This window comes from Oreochromis niloticus, linkage group LG3 (assembly GCF_001858045.2).
Source record: "Oreochromis niloticus isolate F11D_XX linkage group LG3, O_niloticus_UMD_NMBU, whole genome shotgun sequence".
NCBI classification, from domain to species: domain Eukaryota; kingdom Metazoa; phylum Chordata; class Actinopteri; order Cichliformes; family Cichlidae; genus Oreochromis; species Oreochromis niloticus.
In genome coordinates, this window is record NC_031967.2 from 38,058,127 (window position 1) to 38,082,096 (window position 23,970).

Below are 23,970 nucleotides of genomic sequence, written 5' to 3' on the forward strand. Positions count from 1 at the left end.
AAAGATAATATTGACAATAAATCAATTTATGTGTAGGTTTTGATTTGAAAACAGTTCAATTATAAAAAAAAATAACTTAAGAATTAAAAAAATAAAATATAAGGTATAATACAAGAAATAGTCAAGCCATGTAAACTGAAGTTATTACAAGAGAAGAAACTGAAGAAAGTGGACTTCATCTACTATTTAGTTTGAGACTTTCAGCACTGGAGGGTGCTGTAGCCTCCCTTTTACCAATATAATATATTTTAAAGAAGTCTTTAATTTCAAGTGTACTTGGAACTCTGGAAACTGATCAACTTAGGGTTAAGCCTAAACCTTAAACAACTTTCAGTGCTCTTTCACACAAGATACCTGGAGATACCAAGGTACATGGATTAAGATATAATCATCAATAGACCCCAAGGTTGTTCATAATGGCTGTTGAGCTGTTACTGAATGTATGCATCTTTTTTTAAGTAGAAATTAAAAAAAACAAACCAAATAGATGCTGTTGAAGGAAAGAAGTTTTTTTTTTCTTGTTTTGTTGAACATATGTTTTCTTTTGTTGATATCAAAAGTCTAGTCTGTCATAGTAGACCCATACTCATGCTTATTATATTTAGAAATCTAATTTATCCATCAGTTTATTCAACTTATGTCCATGCCATGTTCACTTTATTTTAAAGTAGACATCTTTCTTTTCCCTCGCACATTTTCCAAAAAAAAGCTGCATCCATATCCACAGGGGGAGTTTCCTGTTACACGGAACAGGAGGAGAATGGGAGGAGTGAGGAGGAGGAGGAGGGAAAAGTGGGTGGAGAGGAGAGCAGGAATGTCCGAGCTGAGGCATTGTGTTCAGTTATCACACAACCACAAAATGCGAGAGAGTGAGAGAAAGGAGGGAGGAGGGAGGGAAGAGTGACTGCTGGGAAGTTGAAGCTTTCTCAAAAGGAGGTGTGACTCAGGCGTCGACGGGTGAACAGAGGCTCTTCCATGTGTGGATAGAAACTGCTCAACTGATTCATTACAGCAGGATTTTACTTAAAAACAGACTGGGAACCTTAACTTATTAAAAGTCTGATTGACAAGTGGAAGCCTGACCTACACATGTACAGATCAACTGACTGGACCTCAGACTGGTGCGAAGCTTGGATGCCTTGTTTACCAATTTAAAGGCAAATCAGCTGATCTCGAATCTGGTTGGAATTGATCATTTTTAACAAAACAGAAGACTTACTGAAACGTTTAATTAACCCATGTGACATTTGATTGGTTAAATGTACCTGACTGTTGGAAATTCATGGTGATCAACTGAATGGTTGCCTGCTTTGACACATTATTGGCATCCTGATCAACTGAGGTCCATCTGATTGGTTGATTGATAATTAAAGAAGCGCTGCTGGAGCCATTTTTGTTGGCATCGGGATGAGCGGAGCAGGGGAGGTGGTGTGTGAAGGGTGGCTGCGAAAGTCTCCCCCAGAGAAAAAGCTGAGGCGCTATGTGAGTATTTTATTTGAATTTGAAACATTTTGAAAAAATGAAACATACAAAAAACTGTGCATATGTTCTGTATCTTTGTGATGTCCAGTGTGGGTATATGAAGTATCCTAAAGCTGTACAAAGATTTTTAATCAGGAGTACAACTACAGAAGTATTACTAACTGTTCATGGAGGTTTGTCTCTGTAGCATTTAATTAAGTTTGAAGATTCGTCTCAGTTTCATCAGTGTTTACACAGTGAGTCATTTCCTACAGTTACACACTCTTGATTATAAAACAATAAAAACTATCCATCCTAACACACCTGTCAACTAGACAGGAAGCAACACTGTAATGTTACTTGACTTTGTACTACCACATTATAAAATAAAGAGAATATTTGTGGAAGGACAAAGTCAAGTCTATGGTTTACCCCATCCTTCACATTAAGACAGCTGAGATAGGCTCCATCACCACCATGACCGTGAACTGGATTTGCAGTGGATTCGTAAACAAATGGATAGATTTTTATTTCTAAAAAATGAGAATTCACACATTATTTATTTGGCCCTATTCAGAATACAGCTAATACACAAGCTAAATCTAGAGAAAAAGAAAAACAGCTCGATTGTATGCTATATCTTTAGCACAGCTACAATATTTCTACTACAGTTAGCATATTAGCGTGCAAGCTAGCTGTTTGTTTACTTCAGTCAGGAAGCAGACTTTTAATTACAGCTAGCACAGCAGTCAATATCCTTAAAGTGACATCTGTAGCTGTCTTGTATTTGTATCGTATTGTAGGTGAATTTATTTGTGAGTCCTTTCTCTATGAATTTATGTAAAATGCATACATCTTAGCCAAAAATGTTAAGCCTTAATCCCATTATCTTTGAAAAAACAAAAACAAAGATGTGACACAGATAAATACGCTGATCTTTAGCTGATATATTAGTCCTACAAACTAACTGTTATACAACTTGTCATTAGAAACATAACTGACTTAAAGATGAGCTACAACATTGCTACAATGTAACTTGTGATCTGATAAACATGTAAAATGAACAAAGTGGACAGTTCTAGCTGCTGTCAAAAGGAACAACTGTTTCCAGTTACATGTAAGCCACAAAAATGTTATTTAGCATTTTTCAAATCCCAAACCTGACAACCTGGCTCTGTGCCTGTAATGAATACCAGAGACTTGGACCAGTTTTGTTTTTTCCTGAATTCTCCTTCACTATGTAGAATAAGTGGAAGGATGGATTAATGAATTCATGCAAGTTGGTGTGTCCAGTGGCACCACTGGCTGCTTTATTCCAGTAAAGAAGCAGCTTAGGCAGTTAGGATCACATGCATGCACCGCATATTTGGCATACCTTACCAGTGAGTTGAGCTAATCTCATCTCTCCTTCCATATTTTCCCTTGATGTTTTATTCTTTCCATTTCTAAACAAATGTTTGGTGTACCTCTCTCTGTGTTTCTCTTTCATTCTTGTGCTCTCTCTTCCTCTCCTATGATCACATGCTTTCCTTTCCTCCTGCCCCCACTCTCTCTCTGTCTGTCTTTGTGTGTGTGTGTGTGTGTGTGTGTGTGTGTGTGTGTGTGTGTGTGTGTGCAGGGAAAGTGAAGGATAAAAAATAGTCTAGAAGAAAAAGTGATAGGAAGTGAAGCTGCCTTCAATACCAGAATCTGCTCAGGGAAAGCTGAACAATTTCCAGATTTGAACCAGCAAGCTTTTACGTGAGAAGACGGCTCTTTGATGAAATAGCTGAAACAAAGCATCACTAAAAGGCCGGCGAAAAGCACAGAGAAACTGTGCCAGCATTAATTAGGCAGACTTCAATTTAATTCTTCTTAGCTGACATCAGTAGACCCATCGCAGGGAACGTTTTTAGGAGGGAACAATCAGATTTCAAAGAAAGTGGAGTGCTGGAGTTGCACTTTCTTACTGCTTGGTTAAAAATTAAGGAGACCGTGCACATCCACTGGAATCAAAGAAGAAGAGCTGGAGGAAAAGGGAGAAGAAGACAAGAGACGAAAACGCAGAGAGGCGAGACGGCAAGAAAAAGAAAATTGCTCCAAACAGAGAGACCATTGTTGAGTCTGTGTATATATTCAGTCATGATGGTATATACAATGAAATGTGTGCATACACTGCTTGGCCAGCTGTGTCTCCAATATCAACACACTCACACTTAAACACACAAACATGCACAGTCCCCTACAATGGCAGAAGCAGACAGTTTGTGTGTGCTTGTTCATGTATAGTGGGTAAAGTTCATGGAGTGTACTTCGTCACACACTCCCTGTACTGTTGAAAGCTGTGTGTGCGTTATGTAATAAACTAATCACACTCAGCTATGCCTGGTTAGAAGATGAGGGCCTCCCTGAAGATTTAGAAGATTTGAAAACACACACACACACACACACACATTCTCTGGAAGCAAACCAGGGATAATGATGAGGTAAATTTTGAAACCTTGAGTACAATAACACATGTTTTACACACACACACACACCCAGAAGGTCAAACACAGTTGAAGAAAGAGTTGGCTCTGCAAAGGCCCTCTCTTGGATATATATCACAGTTTGGATACCTCCAAAAGTCCTGCTCTCCATCAATGTAATGGTGCAGTGGTGCTCTACAGACAAGTTCAAAACCTAGCCTTGGAAAGGTTTGAATAAAGAGCTCTGATTTTATGCATCCCAGCACCACAGATGCTCAAACACCACTCAGCAGCACCCACAGAGTTGAACGTTACTTAGCCACGGCCTGTAAAGTATGTAGCATTTATGGCACTCGATAGGATAATGGGATACAATGATCTGTCTAAATTGCTGGTGTGAATGGCTCTTATATTTGACATTTATTCCATTCCATTATGCGGTTGCATCCGATTAATGCGTAGCAGGATGCTACAAGATAAGTTTCAGTCAGCCACGGTACACCTGAAATGTTACATTTCACCTCGAGAGAGTTATTCATGATTTCAGTTTTTCAAGTTGAAAAATTCCTAACCTATGATTTAAATGAAATACAGCAAAGCTAATCCTGTTTCACTCTAATTTGGGTCCTATACCTTACATTTGTCTGTGTATGAAACTTTAGGCTGAACATGGGCAAAGCAGGAACTGTTTTATTTGGAAGCAGATCTGAATCACTGTGTTTACAGCTGTGAGATGGGGCGTTGACCTTGGCTGAGGACATGCTCTCTGGGGCAATTCTAATTTCTTTCTTTTCTGCTTGTTGGTTCTGCTCTAATATTGAGATCTGGGAATGACATGGCTGACAAGCACCACTAAAAAACGAAGCCAGTGAGCGAAGAAAAGACCACACTGAAAAACAGTTTAGGCATATTTATCTGGATTAGAAAGCAAACATAAACAGGAAAATTACCACCAAATTATCAGGGTTAAACTTTTATCTCTTGTAATATTTTCCTTTGCAATCTAAGCTTTAACTTCTTCTTGACGCTCCAAAGAGCATCTGAGGAAATTCTGAACAACTAATAGAATAAAGTTGCTATTGGTCAAAGTCATTGATCCATCCTGGTACCTGCTGTTTCACTTCCATAACACAAAATAATCTTATTTCATCATATCTTGAAATGAACTGTTTACCCCAAACATCACATTCAAACACTTTCAGAAACAATTTGTCTAAATCTGCCAATCAAAAGAAACTTGAAGCTAACTAACATTGCATCTTAGAAAGGGACAGGGCATGAAAGTGTTTACATCCTGTTACACGAATCGTAAGCCAGGACCTCTAATAGTGGGTTGTAGATGTACACTTCCTTCTGCACAGTCAGTCATACAGTTAAAAGGTGCAGTTCAGTAGAAAGAAAACAGTTCCTACATGAAACTGTTCACTACAAGTTTTGTAAAATATATTTTTGGGGAACTGGGTCTGATTTGTGGTAAGAAGTGCTGCTGCTGATGTTCTACATGTAATTTAGTTCTATTATATTTAAAAGAAAGCAGACATCTCCAAAACTGGGCAAATGGCACCAAGCTAGATAGATTTTAAAAAGGATGCTAATTTCATTCCATTTAAAGCCTCTAAAATCTATGAAGCAAACTGAGGAGTCCAGCTTCTTAGCCATATTCACTTACAGCTATGTTCAAAATATTATTCATCTAATTTTTGTTTATGTTGCAATAAAGCATTTAGAATAATTTAGGTTTTTTTCAGTTTCTCATAAATGAAACTGTCTGCAAGTGACAGCAAACAAACTGAAGGTGTTTTAAAGTCACATGTCTGCAGTTATGAGAGCTCAGCACTAAATGGAATGAGAAGATTAGGGATTACAGATGAGAAGAGGAGGAACTGAACAGCAGGAATATTGTTATTCAGGTCTGGTGTTAATTTTGGCTTGGAGACAGGATGGAGGAAGTGTTATTTTAGATCCATTGTGCCCTTTTCCTGCTGAGGTCAAAGGTCAAAGAAAGAAACCAAATGAAAGGAGAGGAGGAAAGAAACTGTTAAAGGAAAAGAGGTTATCTTCATTACTTTAGGTGGATTTAAGGCCACTGCATGGGAGCACAGTGCACAGTGGACATAGGCAGCAAACAACAGATCAAAGGTAATGCTATAAATGTTTCAGAATAAATGCTGTCCAGAGGTTACACTTGGGATCTTAAATATAACAAAAGTATAAACTGGCACAAAGAACATCAGTAATTGTTTGCTGTCTAAACTGTTCTGACCACTGTCTTGGTGATGATAGTGTAGTAGAAGTACAGTTCCAAATAAATAAAATATGTGATGAAATATATAAACGGTTACCACTGTGCTTAAAATTTGATCTTTTTCATCAGATCAGCAACTAAAAGGACGATGAATGGACAGTCCAAATTGTGAAATCAGCAAATGTGGAAAGTAATCTATGTGAGTCAAGAACAAATGTTGGTCTTAGACATGTTATTTTTCCTACTGTTGGCCTTAGTATAGTAGCCTTAGCATAGTAGCATGCATCCCCAATATGATCATCTTAGCCACACAGCTGGGACTATGAGCAAAAAGCCCCACCCACCGCCATTCAAACTTTTTGTTTCGGCTTGGCAGCCAATCTGAAGAAAGTTGACTTAAAGATAAAAGGATAAATAAGAATTGTTTTGAGCTTGGAACCATGCAAACCTACTCTTGTAGAGTACAAGAATAAAAAAATTAATAATAATAATTTAGAAATGAGCATGATAAATGTCTTTTACTAAGAAGAAACAAATCTCATATTTGTAAAACCTTACAAAGACATGGAGACAATCTTATCTCTTGTACTGTGGAACAGCAGAAAACAAAATGAATGATGCCCTAGACTTGTCACTGCATGGCAGGCATGATGTGGGGTAAATCAAAGTCCAGCTGACCCAATGGATGCAAGAAAAAAAGGGTGTTTGTAGGCATACACAAGTACAAGGATATACTGGAGCACTAGAGCAACATGTAAGTAGAAATGCATGTTGATAAACAACCTGCTGACTTCTCCAACCTTCAAAAAAGGACCATTACTACAGGACATCGAATTGTCAGTGAGTCAAGGCAGTAATACCAAAGGAAAAATTTTATTCGTCTCTGTGATGTCAGGAGACTGAAAAAAACCAAAGCAAAATAAAACAAAAAACAGTATTTCACAAACTGGAATAAGAATATTATTTCTGATACTTAGGTATCTTATTATTGAGAGTTATATCTTTAAAATAAAACAAAACAACCAAACACACTTTTGTGGTCACTGAAAAAAAACATGAATATGAAGATATTGATGAAGTGAGTTTTTTCTTCTAATTAACATATTGTTTTAAATAAAAATGCTAAAGAAACACAATAACTCAGTAGGCAAAACAAGTAAAGAATTTGTATAACAAAACCATACACTGTACATAAAAAAGGGTTTTCTAACAAGTCTTCAGGACCACCTTAGGACCACCTGACAATGAAACTGAAGGCCAATGGTGATCATAATTTACAAGCCGAACATCTTTTTTTTTTTCCAGAATCACATGAAACTAGTGATAAAGGGTTTATTAAGGGTCATAAATCACAGAATTTTACTAAAGATTTTTATACCACCAAAAGTCTTCTTACAACAAGAGATGCCCCCTCATGGTCATTAAAAGCAATGCAGATTTAAGGTTAGCCCTTGCTGCTTGCTTCTATTTAATATATTAATTATTTTAAATTAAAAACCTAAAGAAACCCAATGAATCAGTAGATGAAATCAAGTCAGAACTGAACACCAATTTAGTTTGACAAGCAAACGTTTTCTTAAAATGTTGAACTGAATCGGGTTTGCATGCCAGGTTATAAAAGAAGTACTTAGTGCATTACTAACAACATTAAAATTTGACTACCTTTTCATCCTTTTAAAACTATAGCATTGCTTAATCCGGTTGCTCCATCATGACTTATTCTAGTAATAGCCTGTGTTACCAGGCACTTAAAAAGATTTTGCAGGCCATGCTGGTTAGTGACCCAGTCCGCTGCAGCTTGTTCCTGTTACTTTAATTAGAAAGAATCAAAAAGTATTTTTATACTAGTTCTGCCACGCTGCTGCTTTTATCTCACCAGCACCCAGCAGATCATCAAACAGATCGAGGGAGACAGTGAATAAACACATGCTCATGCTGCCATCTCCCACCGGCATTTCCTGTTCAGCTATTTCCTTTTCCTGTCTGGATTTGAAGGAAAAAAAAGGGTGAAATGTGTTTTGCCTTTCATTACTGTGCGCTTTGATCAGACAAGCACACAAACACATAAACTCACCCGCTGAGGCTCAGGCCCAAGGAGTCCATTTTATTTTGTTGAGAAATAGTTCATGAGGATCAGAAAGGATGGATTTAGCTTGTCGGACCAACACAAACACACACACACACACACACACACACACACACACACACACACACACACATACTGTATTCAGCCTTGTAAACAGAAGCATAAAACTTGTTCTAAATTGTTCTGTTTTAAATGGTATTTGTTCAACCTTTGTAAGAAAAATCTCAGGTTTCTTTAAACTGACAACCTGAGCTCTGAATGTGAAACTGCATGCACGTGTCCACGTACTGTTATGAAATTGAAGTCCTTATTTATGCTCTGCTTCACACCTTTAAAAAAATATCAGGACTTCTATTTCACACTCTGCCTACACGCTAATGGTACAAACACATACGCACCGGGTGTGAGTCATGTCTGAAGTATGAGATGTCTTCCTGTGGATCGCTTGTTGAAGACAGACCCTACCTGTAATGCCCAACACCTGATGCTGAACAACCGGAGACAACTGTCAAACATTTAGCTGTTAAGTAGACTTAGGCGTGTGTGTGATGTTTAGTTAACATTCAAATTCACTGAAGTGTAAAACTTAGGACATGGAGGAAGACAACAGTATTGCGTTTAAAGAGTTTGTGTAACAGAAGAAGGACGGAAAAAAAAATAAAAACTTCATATAATCAATAACCCGCTCAGGAAGAAGACTGAAGTTCAAAGTCCAAAGTTTTTAACCTTTTTTTTAGTAATAACTCTTTTACTCTCTCTAGGCCTGGAAGAGGCGCTGGTTTGTGCTGCGGAGCGGTCGACTGAGCGGAGAGCCGGACGTTCTGCAATACTACAAGAACCCGCATTCCCGTCGGCCAATCAGGAGCATCAATCTAAATCTGTGCGAACAGGTGAGCTGACAGATATATCACTATCTCCCCTAATGTTGGATCTATGTTTTTAAACATTTTTTATTTTATTTTTTGTAAATATGATCTTATTTGCAAAATGAAGAGAGAGTGTGGCAACACAGATTTTGGTAATAAAATCAGTTCCCGGATTTTCTTCATGAGAAAAGAGAAAATAACTCTTATTTCAACTTCTGATCTTCTTTTCAAGTTTCTTTCTTTGAGCAGCGCAACACTTGTAGCACAGAAGTACTAATTATCTGAATGTCCTATTAGGCATATAGTGAATCACTTACACACTGTGAGTGTTGCAACACTGACATTGGTTTGGTAATAATAAAAAAAAGTGATACAGCATGTGTAGAGTTCAACTGACTGAAGATTGTGTTGGCATGGCGACACATGTCATGTGTGCAGCATAAAATGTGATTTATTTAAGGTGGTTTCTGCTGAATGACCTTCCTTTGAGACATCGGAACATTGCAGTAAAGTCGAACTTTGATAGTCTGTCCACAGGGGACGAATTCTTGGCGCACAACCTTGGGATTGTCAGAAAACAGATCATAGTCGTGTTCCTGACCTGGTGCAATCAATTCAGGTCTGGACATTGGGGACACTTTCATTAAAAATTGCTGTTGGGCCAGTGATCATTAGCATAATGGTTCAATTATTTTGACACGGACTGTGATATTTTCTTTCTGGGAAAGTTTGAAATCACAAATCCGCATGCCTGAGTGTCTTCTAAGATGCAATCCAAACATAGCATGTGTGTTGGGACTCGACGGCCCATAGGGGAAGGTTGTCCAAATTTAAATTAGGTACGATTTTTCACTTTTTGAAAGACACGGGGAACTTTATGATCACATCTCATAATTGTTTTTGTCTTTGCGATTCTTTTCGTTTGTTAAATGACAACTGAATGTGTGTATATTATGTACATAGATACTCAACTATGTAAACACTTATACTTAATAAATCCTAAGGATTGCTTGACTGTTTCACAGTAACAAGTCTGCTCCATTTCTGCCTCTCCGTCAGGTGGATGCTGGCCTTTCTTTCACAAAAAAGGAGCTAGAGAGCAGCTTTGTTTTTGACCTCAGGACAGAAGAGAGGATCTGGTACTTGGTGGCCGAGTCTGAAGAGGACATGAACCGCTGGGTGACATCCATCTGCCTGCTCTGTGGCTTCAACCCGACTGATGATGGTATGCGAGATATCCAATTATTAGACAAGTGAAAAATGCTCCATGTACCTTTCTTGTTTTGCATTTGAAGTGGATGTTTGCCTGTGTGGGCTGTGGTTGAGTCAGTGTGAAAAGTAGGAGGAGGAGAGAACATGCATAAAGAAAAATAGACAAGTATGCCTTCAGGATTGTGGCTGCCATTGACTCAGACCTGTACAGCAATACATTTAAACAATATAAATATTATGATATTGTTATGTGTAGCAGCTTTCCCTTGTACATTTGAACTTTGTGTTCACACCTGAAATGGATCCTTTGAGTTAAACACTGTTATCAATTTTATAATAGGTGGATGTTTCATCAGAGGTTTCATATTCTGAATAAATTTGATATAACCAACACAATGCAACAAATCAGATATTTTTGTCCATATGTTTACTGTAAAGCCAAAGTTTTTTTGTAATTAACGTAGATCTCTTTAGGATTAAAGTTATAGAAAAAAAACATGGAAAAGAGCTTCTGTAAATTCACACATAAAGTAAGTCACCACTTTACTAAACACCTATTGTAATTCAATCAAACACAGTAATGCCAATATAGTTTTTGCATCATCAATACTGCACCACACTGCAGTTTATTAAGGTTTTCAAATGTTTTTTTCAGATAATCAACAAAATTTATGTTAATATATAACCTATAAATAATCAATATATTGGTAACATTTCAATACAATGCACTTCAATACAACAGGAAGAATAACAAACTGCTGGTAAAATATGCATTAAAGGCATTGAAGTGGCGTGCCTAATAAACTGACATGACAAATATTGGCTGAGCTTTGGGACCTTGGAACAGATTGTCTCTAAGGTTTTTAATTCCTGAATTGGCTGATTTATTTTCTTTCATTAAACAGTTCCAGAAAGACCTCTTGTCTCCTCCTCCACCTCTGCAACATCTATGACCCCAACCAGTCACACCACCACCATCTCTACGATGACAGGGTTAGTCCCACCACCATATGACCCGGTGAGTGTGCGGCACATGGAGCCTGATGGGAATTCAGAGGAGGATTACCTGTGGTTATCACAATGCCAGAGTCACGTCAGGTAAATAAATGTACACAAAGATACAATAAGACACAAAAAGCCAAGTCATTAATGTATTAGAGCTCATTTTCCCAGCTTAGTCTTAGACCAAACATTTTTTCTATGAGGCTCAGGCTTAATCCATGCCTGGCAAAGTCTACATCTAGATTGTAAACAGTTTAATTCTCTTTTCAAGGATAGTTTAAAAATATCGTCGGAAGGTATTTTTCTGAAGATTTAACTTTAATTAAATAAGCAAACATGTCATAGATGGAATATGTCCAACATGTAGTGGATGGAAAAACTGAGATACAGAACACTTGAAACAAATCTGATAGATATTGTATACATAGTATATTGTATGTATACAATATTGTTAGGGTTTTCTAACTAGACATCGAAAATGTATGAGGGGACATGATTGTGCTATTGAGGGCCATTGCTCACTAAATGACTTGTCAATAACTGAATGAAAAGCACCCAGTTTCATCAGCCTTTTCTACTTCAGTGCATTAGGACCATTATCTACAAGTTGATCTTCCATTCAGAAACTCAAGATCGAGATACTAAACTCATCAGGAAACTACTGAGATTTCTATGCACCCAGAAGTCTTTTTGCATAAATTTATTTAACTTTGAAGGCATACTCAGACTTCCTAATGTGTTATTAAGGCATGTTCTTACCAATATCATTTAAGGTACCAGAGCAGAGAATTAACTTTAGAAGTCTTCTGAAGCCTTTAGAGTTTCGCTAAAGTTTTAACCTCACAGAAACATTTCTGGTTTCTGTAAAAACTGAGTTAAAATGCCAAAATGAGTCCAGAATTTATACTTAAACTCTATCAAAACTAATAAAAACAAAACCCTAAAAATGCAAAAAACGTTTCCACTCCGACTCCAGTTCCACTCCAGTTCAGACTAAAGAGAACCAGCTGAAGAGAAATCAGCTAAACTACCAGAGTTACAGGTTCAGACGTGTTGACTCTAAGAAAGGGGATTTGAGATTTATCTTGGATCACACCCACGGAAAAGGTTGACTTCATGAAACTTCATGGGAGAGTTCCTCAGAACAGCACAATAAAACCTATTTTCCTCCTCATTTGGAAATTTTTGATCTCTCCATAAACGTTTAGTTGTTGAGGTTTGAACCCAAAGCCTTGAGTGGACTATGATGGGAAAATTCAACAGTAATTTTTGTTTTTTTTCTAAATTAATGAAAAGAAGACCTTTCTATTTCATTCATCTTTATTTTTGACCAAAATAAACAGATAAACTATACAACTTCATAAGGAAAAAAGGAGAAAAAAACAAACTCTTTTTATTTTATTTCTTTTTGTTGATATCTCTCTCTTTCTTTTTATAGGGCTCCTTTAGGGTCATCCACATCTCTTGAAACCGACTACAATGACAACCTCTACCCGCCTCCCTCTGCAACTTCCTCCTCTTCTTCTTCTTCTTCCTCTCCTTCCCTCCTCCCCGGCAGCTTTCCAAATCCATCCTACTCCTCTTCCTCCTCTTCTTCTGGCTTTAGAGTGGTCCCTTGGACAGTCACTGCAACGTCGAGCCCTCTCAGCCAGTCTTTAGATGCCAGCACGACCCCTGACTCCCAGAATCGAGCTGGCAGACCCCGCTGTCACCCCTCTCCGCATCCCAGAAAGCACTCCCTGGATTTTCACCTTCGTCCTGTAGCAATACCTCTCAGTGATAACGTGCACTCCAATGTGTATCCAAGCACACACACATCCACCACTAGTGGTTACCAGATCCCACGTCCAGTATGCACTTCACAACCGCCACCCCCTCGCCGCCCGTCTTCTACCCCTAGTGTGGACTCCCTAACCCAAGCAGAGCTTCATGCCTCCACCCCAACTCCTCCTCCGCGCCCACCAAAACCTCCTGGCATTGCAGCCCAAGGAGAAAGCTCAAAGCTTGCCACACTCCCCCGAACTGCCTCAGAGCCAGAGAGGAGGGATGAGAGTGTGGATGGAGGAGGATATCTGCCAAGGAGCAACACTGTCACTACACCAGGACGCATGCATACAAGTAAGGAGACAATACTGTCCTGACATTGATAATTTAAACAAATAACCCTTCAGATTTCAATGCCAAAACCAACATTTCATTCATTTGATTTTTTATTTTTCACACGTTCAACAAATCAGATTTAGGAAGTTCTCTAAGGAGCCTTTGAGATGCCAGTTGATGCATTTTATTTACTCTTGAATAATATCAATACACAGTACGCCTGAATATGAATAAGGATAATGTGTAAATAACAGACAAGAAGATGTTTCTGTCTGTCTGTAGTCTGAGTCCCACTGAGCTGTCAGTTTGAGCATATACATGGGTACCTAGTCTTTGTAGAGAGCCAAAGACAGACAAAATGAACCTGGTAGCTTTCATGTGAACATTTCTTTTCTTCAGTCTTATACAGTGACCAGCAGAAGTCTTGATCTAGTTATCTCTTATCTGGTATCCACATGTTTGGCTATAACAATAGCTCTAAAAATGTGGCTGTTGTCAAAACAAGTCAACCTTCTGTCTGGTTTGTTCCAAGCTGCATTTGGATACAACCAGGCTAGCTGTTTTTGACATTTCATAGTCCCTGTGCTAAGCCAATCTATAAGTTCAATGTACAGAAACAAATTATGTCCCAGTGTAAGGCATTGATTTAGCTGCAAAAAGGCTTTACCATGTGTACCATGTTTAGTGGCTATTAATCAGTTGTATGTAACTTAGGCTGCAATTTGAAGCAGAGTAGCTTTTACACAGCAGGTTCATTAAGGTTTTATTACTGCTGCAGGAAACCGTTGACGTAAAAGAGACTTTATGAATCTGGAGGCTGACAGCATTGGATGATAATCCTCAGTTGGTTCTTCAGATCTTTTTGTTTTAGTATAGTTAGTTATCAAATTAATTGCCATTATGCAAACTTGTAAGGATCCAGGTTTCATTATGTTTTATTGTGGTCTCTATGTAGCTGTCTTTTAAAACTAAACAGTTTTAAAATGTGTTGCTCTAAAGAAAGACGTACAAAGCTACTGTGATGTCACTTTGATGGCTCTTGAGGAGTGAGATGTAGATATGACTGAAACCCTATGGAAGACTGCACGTTTGTGATCTCAAGCTTTTTTTCTATCAGTTGAAAATAAATATAATGCTGTATTCAGAGAGATTGAGACATTCTTCAGTTTAAGAGACAAGTCAGACTGTTTTAAAATAACACAGCTTTAAGGCACGTCACTGGATTCATTTTTCAAACCAGAAGACAATGTTCATGTTCTTCATGAATTTTATTCAGATAGCATTTTTTTTCTACTCTTCTAAAAAAACCACCAATAATATTTTTACCATTTTATATTTCTCATTAATTTAATCACCGAAGTGTCAGATTTGGAGTAATAATCACACAAAAGGTGCAAACTAATGCAAACTGGTTCACATGAGAACACATTCTGGTACCAGCTGTGCCTGCTCAGTAATATTCAGAGCAAGTTCATTCACATTAATGTTGTATTCAGTTCAATGCTAAATCTTTTTAGGAGGCTGCGATCACTGTTTGCCATCAGATTTTTAAACCTCGTACCTGAGGGAGATTATGCAGACCTAAGAAGCTTTGTTGTGCAGAGCTAGCAGTTCTGAGGGATTATATCGTCACAGCTGAAACTGTTTGTCCGTGATTGTGCCATAATTTGATTCATTAATCAGACGTGAACTTTGCCCAACAACAGCACAAGGAGATTTCTTTTCTTTTGGTTTTTTTTTTAGCCGTATTTGTCTTTCCAGTATCCAGTTCTATGAAGTTTCCAACATAAAGAAACAGCTGCTTTCAAGTATATCTAAGATAGATTCATGCAAGTTCAGACTTGTTATCTCGTGCCTTTTGGCTGTGCCACCTTCTTAGATTACCCTCCCTGCCTATTCAGTTTCAGATTTGGTCAAACCCACTGTACAAATAAGGTTTCTGTAAATGCGTGTCAGCAGAAGTCTAAGATCTGCAAAAGTATATACAAGTACTTGGCAGTTTACTGGAAGAGCTGGAGAAAAAATCACTTTCACTTTCACATCTGTAAAACAAACAAAAAAAAAAACCCAACCCAGCAATAAATAAATAGAAAGCAAGAAAGCAAACAAGTTTGGCTGTTATCACGGAACAGAGGATTGAGCCACTCATGGATTTTGTCTCTATACTTTCTGTTTCAGGTAGCGACTCTTTTTACATCCATCGGTCTTTGTCTGACAGAGCAAGTATCTTTGAGTTCAGTGAGAGCTTCAACAGTTATTTCGTAAGTTGAAACCTCCAAAATAAAATAAATGTTAACTTTGAACAACTATTCTATCTTTTGTCTGTGAAGGTTCTCAGTCATCCAGGTCATCGTAGTCAAAGGAGTTTGCAAAGAAAAGCGTCTGGACTTCTGTGAGTTGCTTGAAGACGTTTCACCTCTCATCCGAGAAGCTTCTTCAGTTCTAAGGTCAAATGGCCGAGAGTCCCAGATTTAAACCCAGTGGGAGTATCCCCCCAAGGAGGGACAAAGTTTTCTCCAAGCACGACATCCCAGTGTACTTCAGACCCAGCAACACACTCAGACACAAACTGGTTCACCCGAAAGACAAAACTCCAAAACACAGACTGAACAACGTGGTGTATGCTGTACAGTGCAGTGAGGAATGCCCAGACCTCTACATTGGAGAGACCAAACAGCCACTTCACAAGCGCATGGCACAACATAGAAGAGCCACCTCCACAGGACAAGACTCAGCAGTCCACCTGCATCTTAAGGATAAAGGTCACTCTTTCGAGGATGCCAATGTTCACATATTGGACAGAGAGGACAGATGGTTTGAAAGAGGAGTGAAAGAGGCCATCTATGTCCACTGTGAGCGACCATCTTTGAACAGAGGCGGTGGTTTACGACACCAACTGTCTGCCATCTATAATCCAGTTTTGAGTTCCCTCCCCAGACGCCTTAACGCCCACTCACATCCTGGGCCATCTGACCTCAGGAAATCACATGATAGGGTGGGGCCAGGTTTCACAATGAGCTCACCCGAAACCCTGGCTGATTAGGTCCCACACCCGCTTTCACACCTTGGCGCATGTGATTAGAGGATCACCAGGGGGTCCTTTGTCCCTCCTTGGGGGGATACTCCCACTGGGTTTAAATCTGGGACTCTCGGCCATTTGACCTTAGAACTGAAGAAGCTTCTCGGATGAGAGGTGAAACGTCTTCAAGCAACTCAAAGAAGTCCAGACGCTTTTCTTTGCAAACTCCTTTGACTATTCTATCTTTTATCTCTTTCTGTTTTATCATGAATGTATCATTTTACAATGAAAATCACTTGCATTCTTGATCCGTTCTCTCTCAGTTTAACAAAGGCATGGTCCCTCTGGGTAGTGTCTGTTCTGAAGACGATGATGTGGATGAAAATTACGTTCCCATGAGCGCTGCCACCTCTGATCCACCGGTTGCACCCAGGTCTGTAAGAATTACGACCCGTAAAATAAAGATTTCTTTCTTAAAATCAGCATCTCAAATTGTCATCTGCATGATGTAGCTGTTTTAGCTCCCGTCTCTTTAAGACCCCCTCCGTGAAATCCCACTTTCTTCTAATAGGCTGCCGCTTACTTGCTTTGTAGAACTCAATTGATGAATTGTCCAAATCTGGCACATTCACATAGTTCATGATCCCTTAGTAGGCTACCACTTGAACACACACAGACACACACAAACAACTTAATGTGAGAAAAAAAAATACTGGTATGACAATATTTCAAAAACATTTTTGTATTGTGTTGAAGAGCTATCAAATGAAGATGAACACGGTTCAGGCTTTAAGTTCACGTAATACCAATTCATGCCCCAAGATGGTTCAAGGAGACGATGTAACCTTTATTTAACTTAACTCATAAACATAATGAGTGCATTCATATTTCTAAAAACTAATAAAAGCCTCAAAGCAAATTGAGGGTTGAGGGCTAAAAAGAAATGTCAAAGGTTAAACAGCAGCACACATCTGAAAAAAAAAAAAACCCACACCTGCTGATAAAACGCAGGTGTGGGGTTTATCAGCGGCTTGAGTTTAGTCAAAATTTTCAGAGAGTTGTTACAAAAGGCACCTTTAATCTTTGGACTAAACCACAAGCTAAGTTACCACACATGTAAGTAACTACTTAGAAACCTAATTACAGCCAATGCCGTGATGTTTTTTTGTTAAGACTTCCATTAAGATCAATCAGTAAACAGAACATTTGGGACATTTGAAATCCTCTGAAGGGAATTTACAATTCAGTAACATTAATTTCTGATTAATTTTATTCTTCTTCCAGAGTGCCTCCACCCTCAGACCCCTCTGCCCAGCTCCAAGAAGGCAACTACGTCCCTATGACCCCTCTGACATCTTCATTGCCTACACACTCCACCACTGCCATGACTGACATGGCATCTCTCGGGAGGCAGGTGCCTCCCCCTGCGCACATGGGTTTCCGTAAATCCCCGCTGACTCCCGTTGCTCCTCTCACTCCGCCGCTCAGGAGAAATACCATGAACACTTCCGCTGGAGGCGAACAAGAAGCCATGCCCCCTCCGATCCACCGCAACCTGAAACCACAACGGAGAGGTTAGCGGGAACTTAGTGGGAAATTAAGTTTTGTGTTAAATTTAGAATCATCCTAAAGTGAGAGCTGGAAGCTGTAACAGAGCCTTGATGTAAAAAAAAAAAAAAGAAAAGAAAGAAAGAAAGAAAGAAAAACTCTTTGCATTGAATTAAATAATGTTGCCTTTAAAATATTTTGTATTTTCAAGCATTTTAGTGATTTGTAAAATTTACCTAAATAACCACAAGCATATTTCTAAGGAACTGAACTAGGATTTAAAAACCAGATTCTGTCTGTTCATAGTAAGCATTAGTGTAGCATCAGCTGAGTCGCTGTTGCAGCACTGACTGGTAAATGCCATCTGTTTTGCGGGGTTGTGTGTCTCTGCAGGGGTTTGTGCCAATCAGCCGGTGGACAGAAATGACAGCCAGACCCCTGAGGAGCTGACAAATAAAACAAGAGGTACAAACTATAACACACATTTACATCAACACTTACAGTTTTCTCTACTGATATTTAAGACAATATTAACATGATATGGCTGAATAATATTGAAAACAAATTTAAAAATCATAATTTTGCCAAATATTTAAAATTCTAGATCTAAAATATTTGCTAATCATCAACATTTCTTTTGATCGGCGAACAGTCCAGCAGAGTTGGAAGACGTAAAAGAAGCTTTAAAAAATGATTCAAAGTGTACGAGTGTAACCACACCAGCAGAAGCTGATGCATCCACTGAAGCAAGTAAACGCAGTAAAATGTCTGAACCTTAGAAGCCATGAAAAACACTGGTGAAAGGGGCTTTCCATCAGGGCTTCTTGTAATTACTTCTCACTTCATGATTCCTCTTTTTGCTTTTACTCAGCTTGTCTTGTTCTGTAAAAACACATTTTGTTGTTTATGCTGACAACAGATTTTTTTCTTTTAAATTGTGGTTTGAAGACAATACACTCACTTATAAAATGAAACAGTTTTCAATCGTTGACCCTAAACTTTCTGTTCCTGAAACAGTTGGGTGTTTCTCCTCTGTGGTGACTCTTTCTCACCCCCTATATCTGTCATTTCATTTTGTTTTAATTATTTACCTGCTCCCACTTTGCTCAACAGGCCTGCACTACAAGAGCACGACAGCCACGCTCACACATAGCGACACGAACCAGCTGCTGCTTATAGAAACGTTCACATTAAATATTAAAATCTTCACAGTCAGGAAACCGTTTCTGGGCACGCAAGGAAAAATTCCCCACCTGATTTTACTTCCTATAAAAACTTTCTTCTGTTTTTAATTACAATAATAAACATTAAAAGCCAACATTAAAAGTATTATAAGGATGCTTTGGCACCATTTACAGTTTTTAGTTGTTTTTAAAGACAAGCAAAATTTCTGTCAACTTCATATATGTGACTGCTGGCTGGGTCACACATTAGATGGCAATCTGTCTTTGTTTTTTTCCTCAGCCTGCAGGTCTACGTCAGCCTGCTTTCAATACAGCAATGAAACAATGAAGTACACGTTTTCACTTAAATCACCCAAATTCAACAGCTGAACTGAAAAAAGGGGAACTGAGGAAGAATATGAATATATTTAGAAAATCAGACCTCAGGTCTTACTTTTTTAGGTTAAACTAAAGTTTGAAAAAAAAAATTTCAAGGCTTAAAGCAAACAATGCAATGCTCTTTTTTTTTTACTGCTGACTAAACAGGTCTAATCACAGATATAAAACAAGGACAAATGGAAATAGTTTCCTTTTTCTCATATCCTGAATACAAGCAGCCCCTCTTTGAACTAAACCCTACATTATTCCCTTTTTTCCCCATCTTTTGTCACCCAGTAAAACCGGCTCCTCTGGACATCTCTTCAGTGCAGCAGGACTGGCAGGAAGTCCCCCCTCCAGTGCGCTCGCCTGTAACACGGACCTTCACCCGTGGGTATGTTTGTTTGCGTGACATGATCAATTTTACTGCAAGGTCAACAAAAAACTGCAGAACACAAAAAATTTACTGCCTGGAACGCTTTCAGAGTAAGACAGAGGAAGGATGTGTTAATATCTGAGCAGCAATCTACTGCCACCCTGTGGTGCATAACGGTTACTACACAGACTTTTAAATAATCTTACAACAGCAAGATATCGTAATTTAAGTTAATAAAAGAAGAATGGAGTAGAATCAGTAAATATGAATACTAATTAACAGTAAGTAGTTACTCTGTAGTAAAAACTACAAAGTAAAAGTTTTCTTTACTCAGTCATCAATAGAATAAATATTGATTGGTTTGTCTGACCAACAATCTATAAATCAGCAAAATTGAGATGGAGTTTTGTTTAAAAGCTAAACTACTTAATAACAAATCATCATGTAAGAGTCATTTTATATTTGTGTGTTTGTGTGACAGACCCTCCAGTCGTCAGACGGTCACGCCGAGCTCTGCTCACAGCTCTTCACCGTCCTCTGATTCCGATGACCCCGACGACAGCTACGTCGCAATGATGACCTCTAGCCTCAGTTTCAGCGCTGGCGAGCAGGTAAAACACACACATCTCCCCTGTTTTGTTCAATTTTTTCACAACGTTTCAAGTATCCTTGCTTTCTTTTTCCCTGTTTACTCCTTCTTCATCTGTTATTCTTCCTATATTGAAAACATTTGGCTCATGTTTTGTTATTTGGGGCTTTGTTTTCCTTCTGTTTTTGAAATATAATCTAAGTACCTTCCATCTCTCTATCTTTTCTTAAGATTTTTTTCTTTCTTCCAGATGTCATACCTCTTTTACTAAACTCTCTGCGTTACCGTTTACAGTCTCTGAGACTCATGATGCACCGGGCTTCAGAGGGCGGAGTCAGCAGCCCTTTGTTACCACGAACCAGAGGTGACAAGCAGGTGGAGTACCTGGACCTTGATCTCCACACTGGACAATCAACAACAAGCAGACAGGTAAACCATCTCTCGCTGTTTCACTCTGTCATTCCACACGAGTCATAACATTCAATTAAATGTGCTTTTATTTCTTTTACTGTTATAATGCATATACTCTATAGTATATGCATTATTTAATTCATAATTTGTCATCAGAGATATAAATAATACATTTTGACTGTGATCATTTCGTCTGACCACCAGAGGGCACTGACAGACTACTCTCTTTTTCTTTCTTCTCAGTAAATCATTAAAAAAAAAAAACTCCCAAAAATCATATAAATCTTTCTCAATGTGTGTCTGTGCAACCAGAAACGCTGCACTGGAGAAGGTCTAACCGGGGGCAGTGAGCACGCCGGAGACGGCGAGGATCAAGCACGAGGCCAGCGTACACGTGTGGACTATGCAGTGGTGGACCCCAAAAGGACCAAGGCCCTGAGGAGCACGCGAGAAGCACGGCATGCTGGGAGGATGTCTACGGAGAAGAATAAATTATGAAAAAGGCACAAACACACACTGAAACGGTCTCACAGTTCAAAACAGGCTTCTTATCCAGGAAAAGAATAAATATAACTGGACAAAGTGACTGACGGACTATGTTATAATCTTAGAATTATTACGTTGTTTAATATTAAGTATCTACTTAGCAAAGTATTTACATCCTCAGACTGTTTGACGGATCTGTTAAAATAAGCTTGGGGCATGCAGGAACCATCTACAACCCAGTATATCAGCTGATATACATCCCACTGGTAAATATCTTACAGGGCTCATATCTAAGTTGCAGCACAGCTAGAAACCCAGCTCCTCCTTTCATGCTCTCTCTGTGATAATCAATATAAAATCTGAGGTGAACGATACCTGTTTTGATTTCTGCTGTGGGTCACTGCTGATAGACGCAATTTTTTTAAATTTTTATTTTAAATTAAGTTAAAGTGGCCCTTTCATTGGGGACAAATTGTAAACTATAGGTTAATAGATTTTTGATACATGTTTATGGTATCAGGATGGTGTACATCATGTTGAACTGTGAAAATGTTACCACAATCTGGCTTTCTAAAGTGTTTTTAATACATTTGGACAATAAAATAAGGAGATTATATCCAAGAGGAATACGGGAGGGGCAAAAGCTTTCTGAGTAAGGGGCGTCTTAGATAAAATGTTTTTTTTTAAATTGGTATTTCTTTCAAAATGCTAATGCATAGCGTACTTGTCTTCTTTGGGACCAGAAAGAAAATATTTAAAACATTTTGACTAAAGGAGGGCATTAAATTAGACACAATTTCTCTCTTTTTTTCTTTGACATGTTTTGTTTGTAACATCAGATGCACACTACCCATCAGGCTTTAAATACACAAAAGACATGAATATCAGATAGTTTAACTAAGTTATTATGTACAATGTAGAGTAGTTTATAGTAACAGTTCCTTTTTTTGTTTCCTCTCCACACTACAAAATCACACCACACTACCACATTTTATGGTTATTTTACATAACTATAAAATGGAAATTTTTCCTTGGTTATTAAACCCTCCAAATTCCCAGAAAAGCAAAGTTACATGTGCAGAAATAAAGGACATGACCCTGTTCTCTAAGATCATTTTCGGTGACAGCGTAGAAACCCTTAGAAAAAGCAAATATTCTTGGAATGCAAAACCTGGTCTGTTGAAGGTGCCAGCTTTTTAGAGTTCAAATCACCTGCAGGCATTTGAAGATAAAAATGTATATTAAGCAACACAATGTCATAGGATGGTGATGATTCGACACAAAACTGCCCCTTTCAAAACCAGAGATTGACATGTCAGAGTTTTTGGAAAGCCCGTTTTTACTGAATGGAAAACACCGCACTTTGAATAGAAGGCAGGGCAATGAGGAAATGCAGTCTTACTCTAATCCTACATAAGCAAAAAAGAATATAACAGCTGCTTATCTAGGGCACTGGAACTTCTTCACCTACTTCTACTCAAAACGGGTGACAACATTAGTTTTTGCTGCAACGTATTAAAAGTAAGGTTTCACTTTTGATTTAAATCTGCTGAGAAAAACTGTTTGACTTGTTTTGTGCTGTGATATTTTTTAAGACAAAAATCTCTGGTGACTTTAATTTTGTATGTCTATGTTAAGTTTCCCTAACGACATGCATTAGTTAGATCTGCTCCTCTGAGGGAGTGATAAATGTGGTGGGAAGTTTGTGGTTTTCCTTGTGACTAACACACAGTTATTGTCCAATGTATTCATCATCCCGATGTGAATCCTTCTGTCAGATCCTGCCTGTCCAGATGATGGATATAATCTGTTAATGCTGAATTATGTGATCACAGTAAGAGTGGAATAAACACTATACATCACTGGCAGGGCCTCTGGTCCTTTTTCATTCATTTCCAAACAGCACAAAATTGTTCAAAAACCAAACCAGTGTTTTGACAATCAGGAGAAAATAAAGACTCTCTTTATCAAGTCCAAGTCTCAGTGAGATGCCATGTATTTGTATAATTCAAAGGCAAGACACACACAGACAAAGCCAGCGGGTGCACATTTTGCTGTAAACACTGCAGCTCCACATTCTGAAACTTCAATATTAGCATACATGCCGCCATGATGGTGACTTATTTTTGGAGTCAGAAGTAATCTTATTTGGATTAGAGGATGGAGTAGCAAGCTACCAGCTAACATTAGCAATACTGGGTTAGCATGCAGCACCCATGAACTCCATGAGTTCATCAGGCACAGGTAACATACTTAGCCCATACTAGATCATACTACAGTTTCACTCAAAAAAGATAAAACGCACACCTTTTGGATGTTCTGTAGCATCTGGTAAGCTATACAGATATTATGTAATACCAAGAACACTGTTGGGAGATTGATTTCAGTGATTTTGAATTGGGTGGGGCAAGGCTTCCACCTGTCAATAAAAGCAGCTATTGAAGCTATGTAAATGTGGACGTTTGTGTAATTGTTTGTGACAGTTTTACAGTGGCTTAATTTTTACTCACTTTCTAATCACCCGGAGTACCCTCTTTTGCACTCCCACTGTCACACTGTCAGTCATTAGGCTTGATCTACA

At 38.5% G+C, this 23,970-nt stretch overlaps 1 protein-coding gene across 1 annotated transcript; it reads left to right on the plus strand.

The window, feature by feature from the left end:
• Nucleotides 1-855: 855 nt before the first annotated feature.
• Nucleotides 856-23,257, plus strand: gab1 (GRB2-associated binding protein 1). Its single transcript, XM_003455012.5, has 13 exons — nt 856-1,482; nt 9,001-9,129; nt 10,165-10,330; nt 11,223-11,415; nt 12,758-13,437; nt 15,598-15,680; nt 16,762-16,871; nt 17,723-18,012; nt 18,380-18,451; nt 19,825-19,921; nt 20,385-20,514; nt 20,787-20,921; nt 21,216-23,257. Exons 1-13 carry the CDS (start codon nt 1,408-1,410, stop codon nt 21,399-21,401), a joined length of 2,346 nt encoding a protein of 781 aa, XP_003455060.2. The 5' UTR covers nt 856-1,407; the 3' UTR covers nt 21,402-23,257.
• The last annotated feature ends 713 nt before the right edge of the window (nt 23,258-23,970 follow it).

What these genes read in the sequence shown, in the direction of transcription:
- gab1 (XM_003455012.5), top strand. Translation starts at nt 1,408, where the DNA reads ATGAGCGGAGCAGGGGAGGTGGTGTGTGAAGGGTGGCTGCGAAAGTCT. An exon ending in ATCTAAATCTGTGCGAACAG is followed by an intron (nt 9,130 to 10,164) that starts GTGAGCTGACAG and finishes CCTCTCCGTCAG; the next exon opens with GTGGATGCTGGCCTTTCTTT. An exon ending in ACCAGGACGCATGCATACAA is followed by an intron (nt 13,438 to 15,597) that starts GTAAGGAGACAA and finishes TTTCTGTTTCAG; the next exon opens with GTAGCGACTCTTTTTACATC.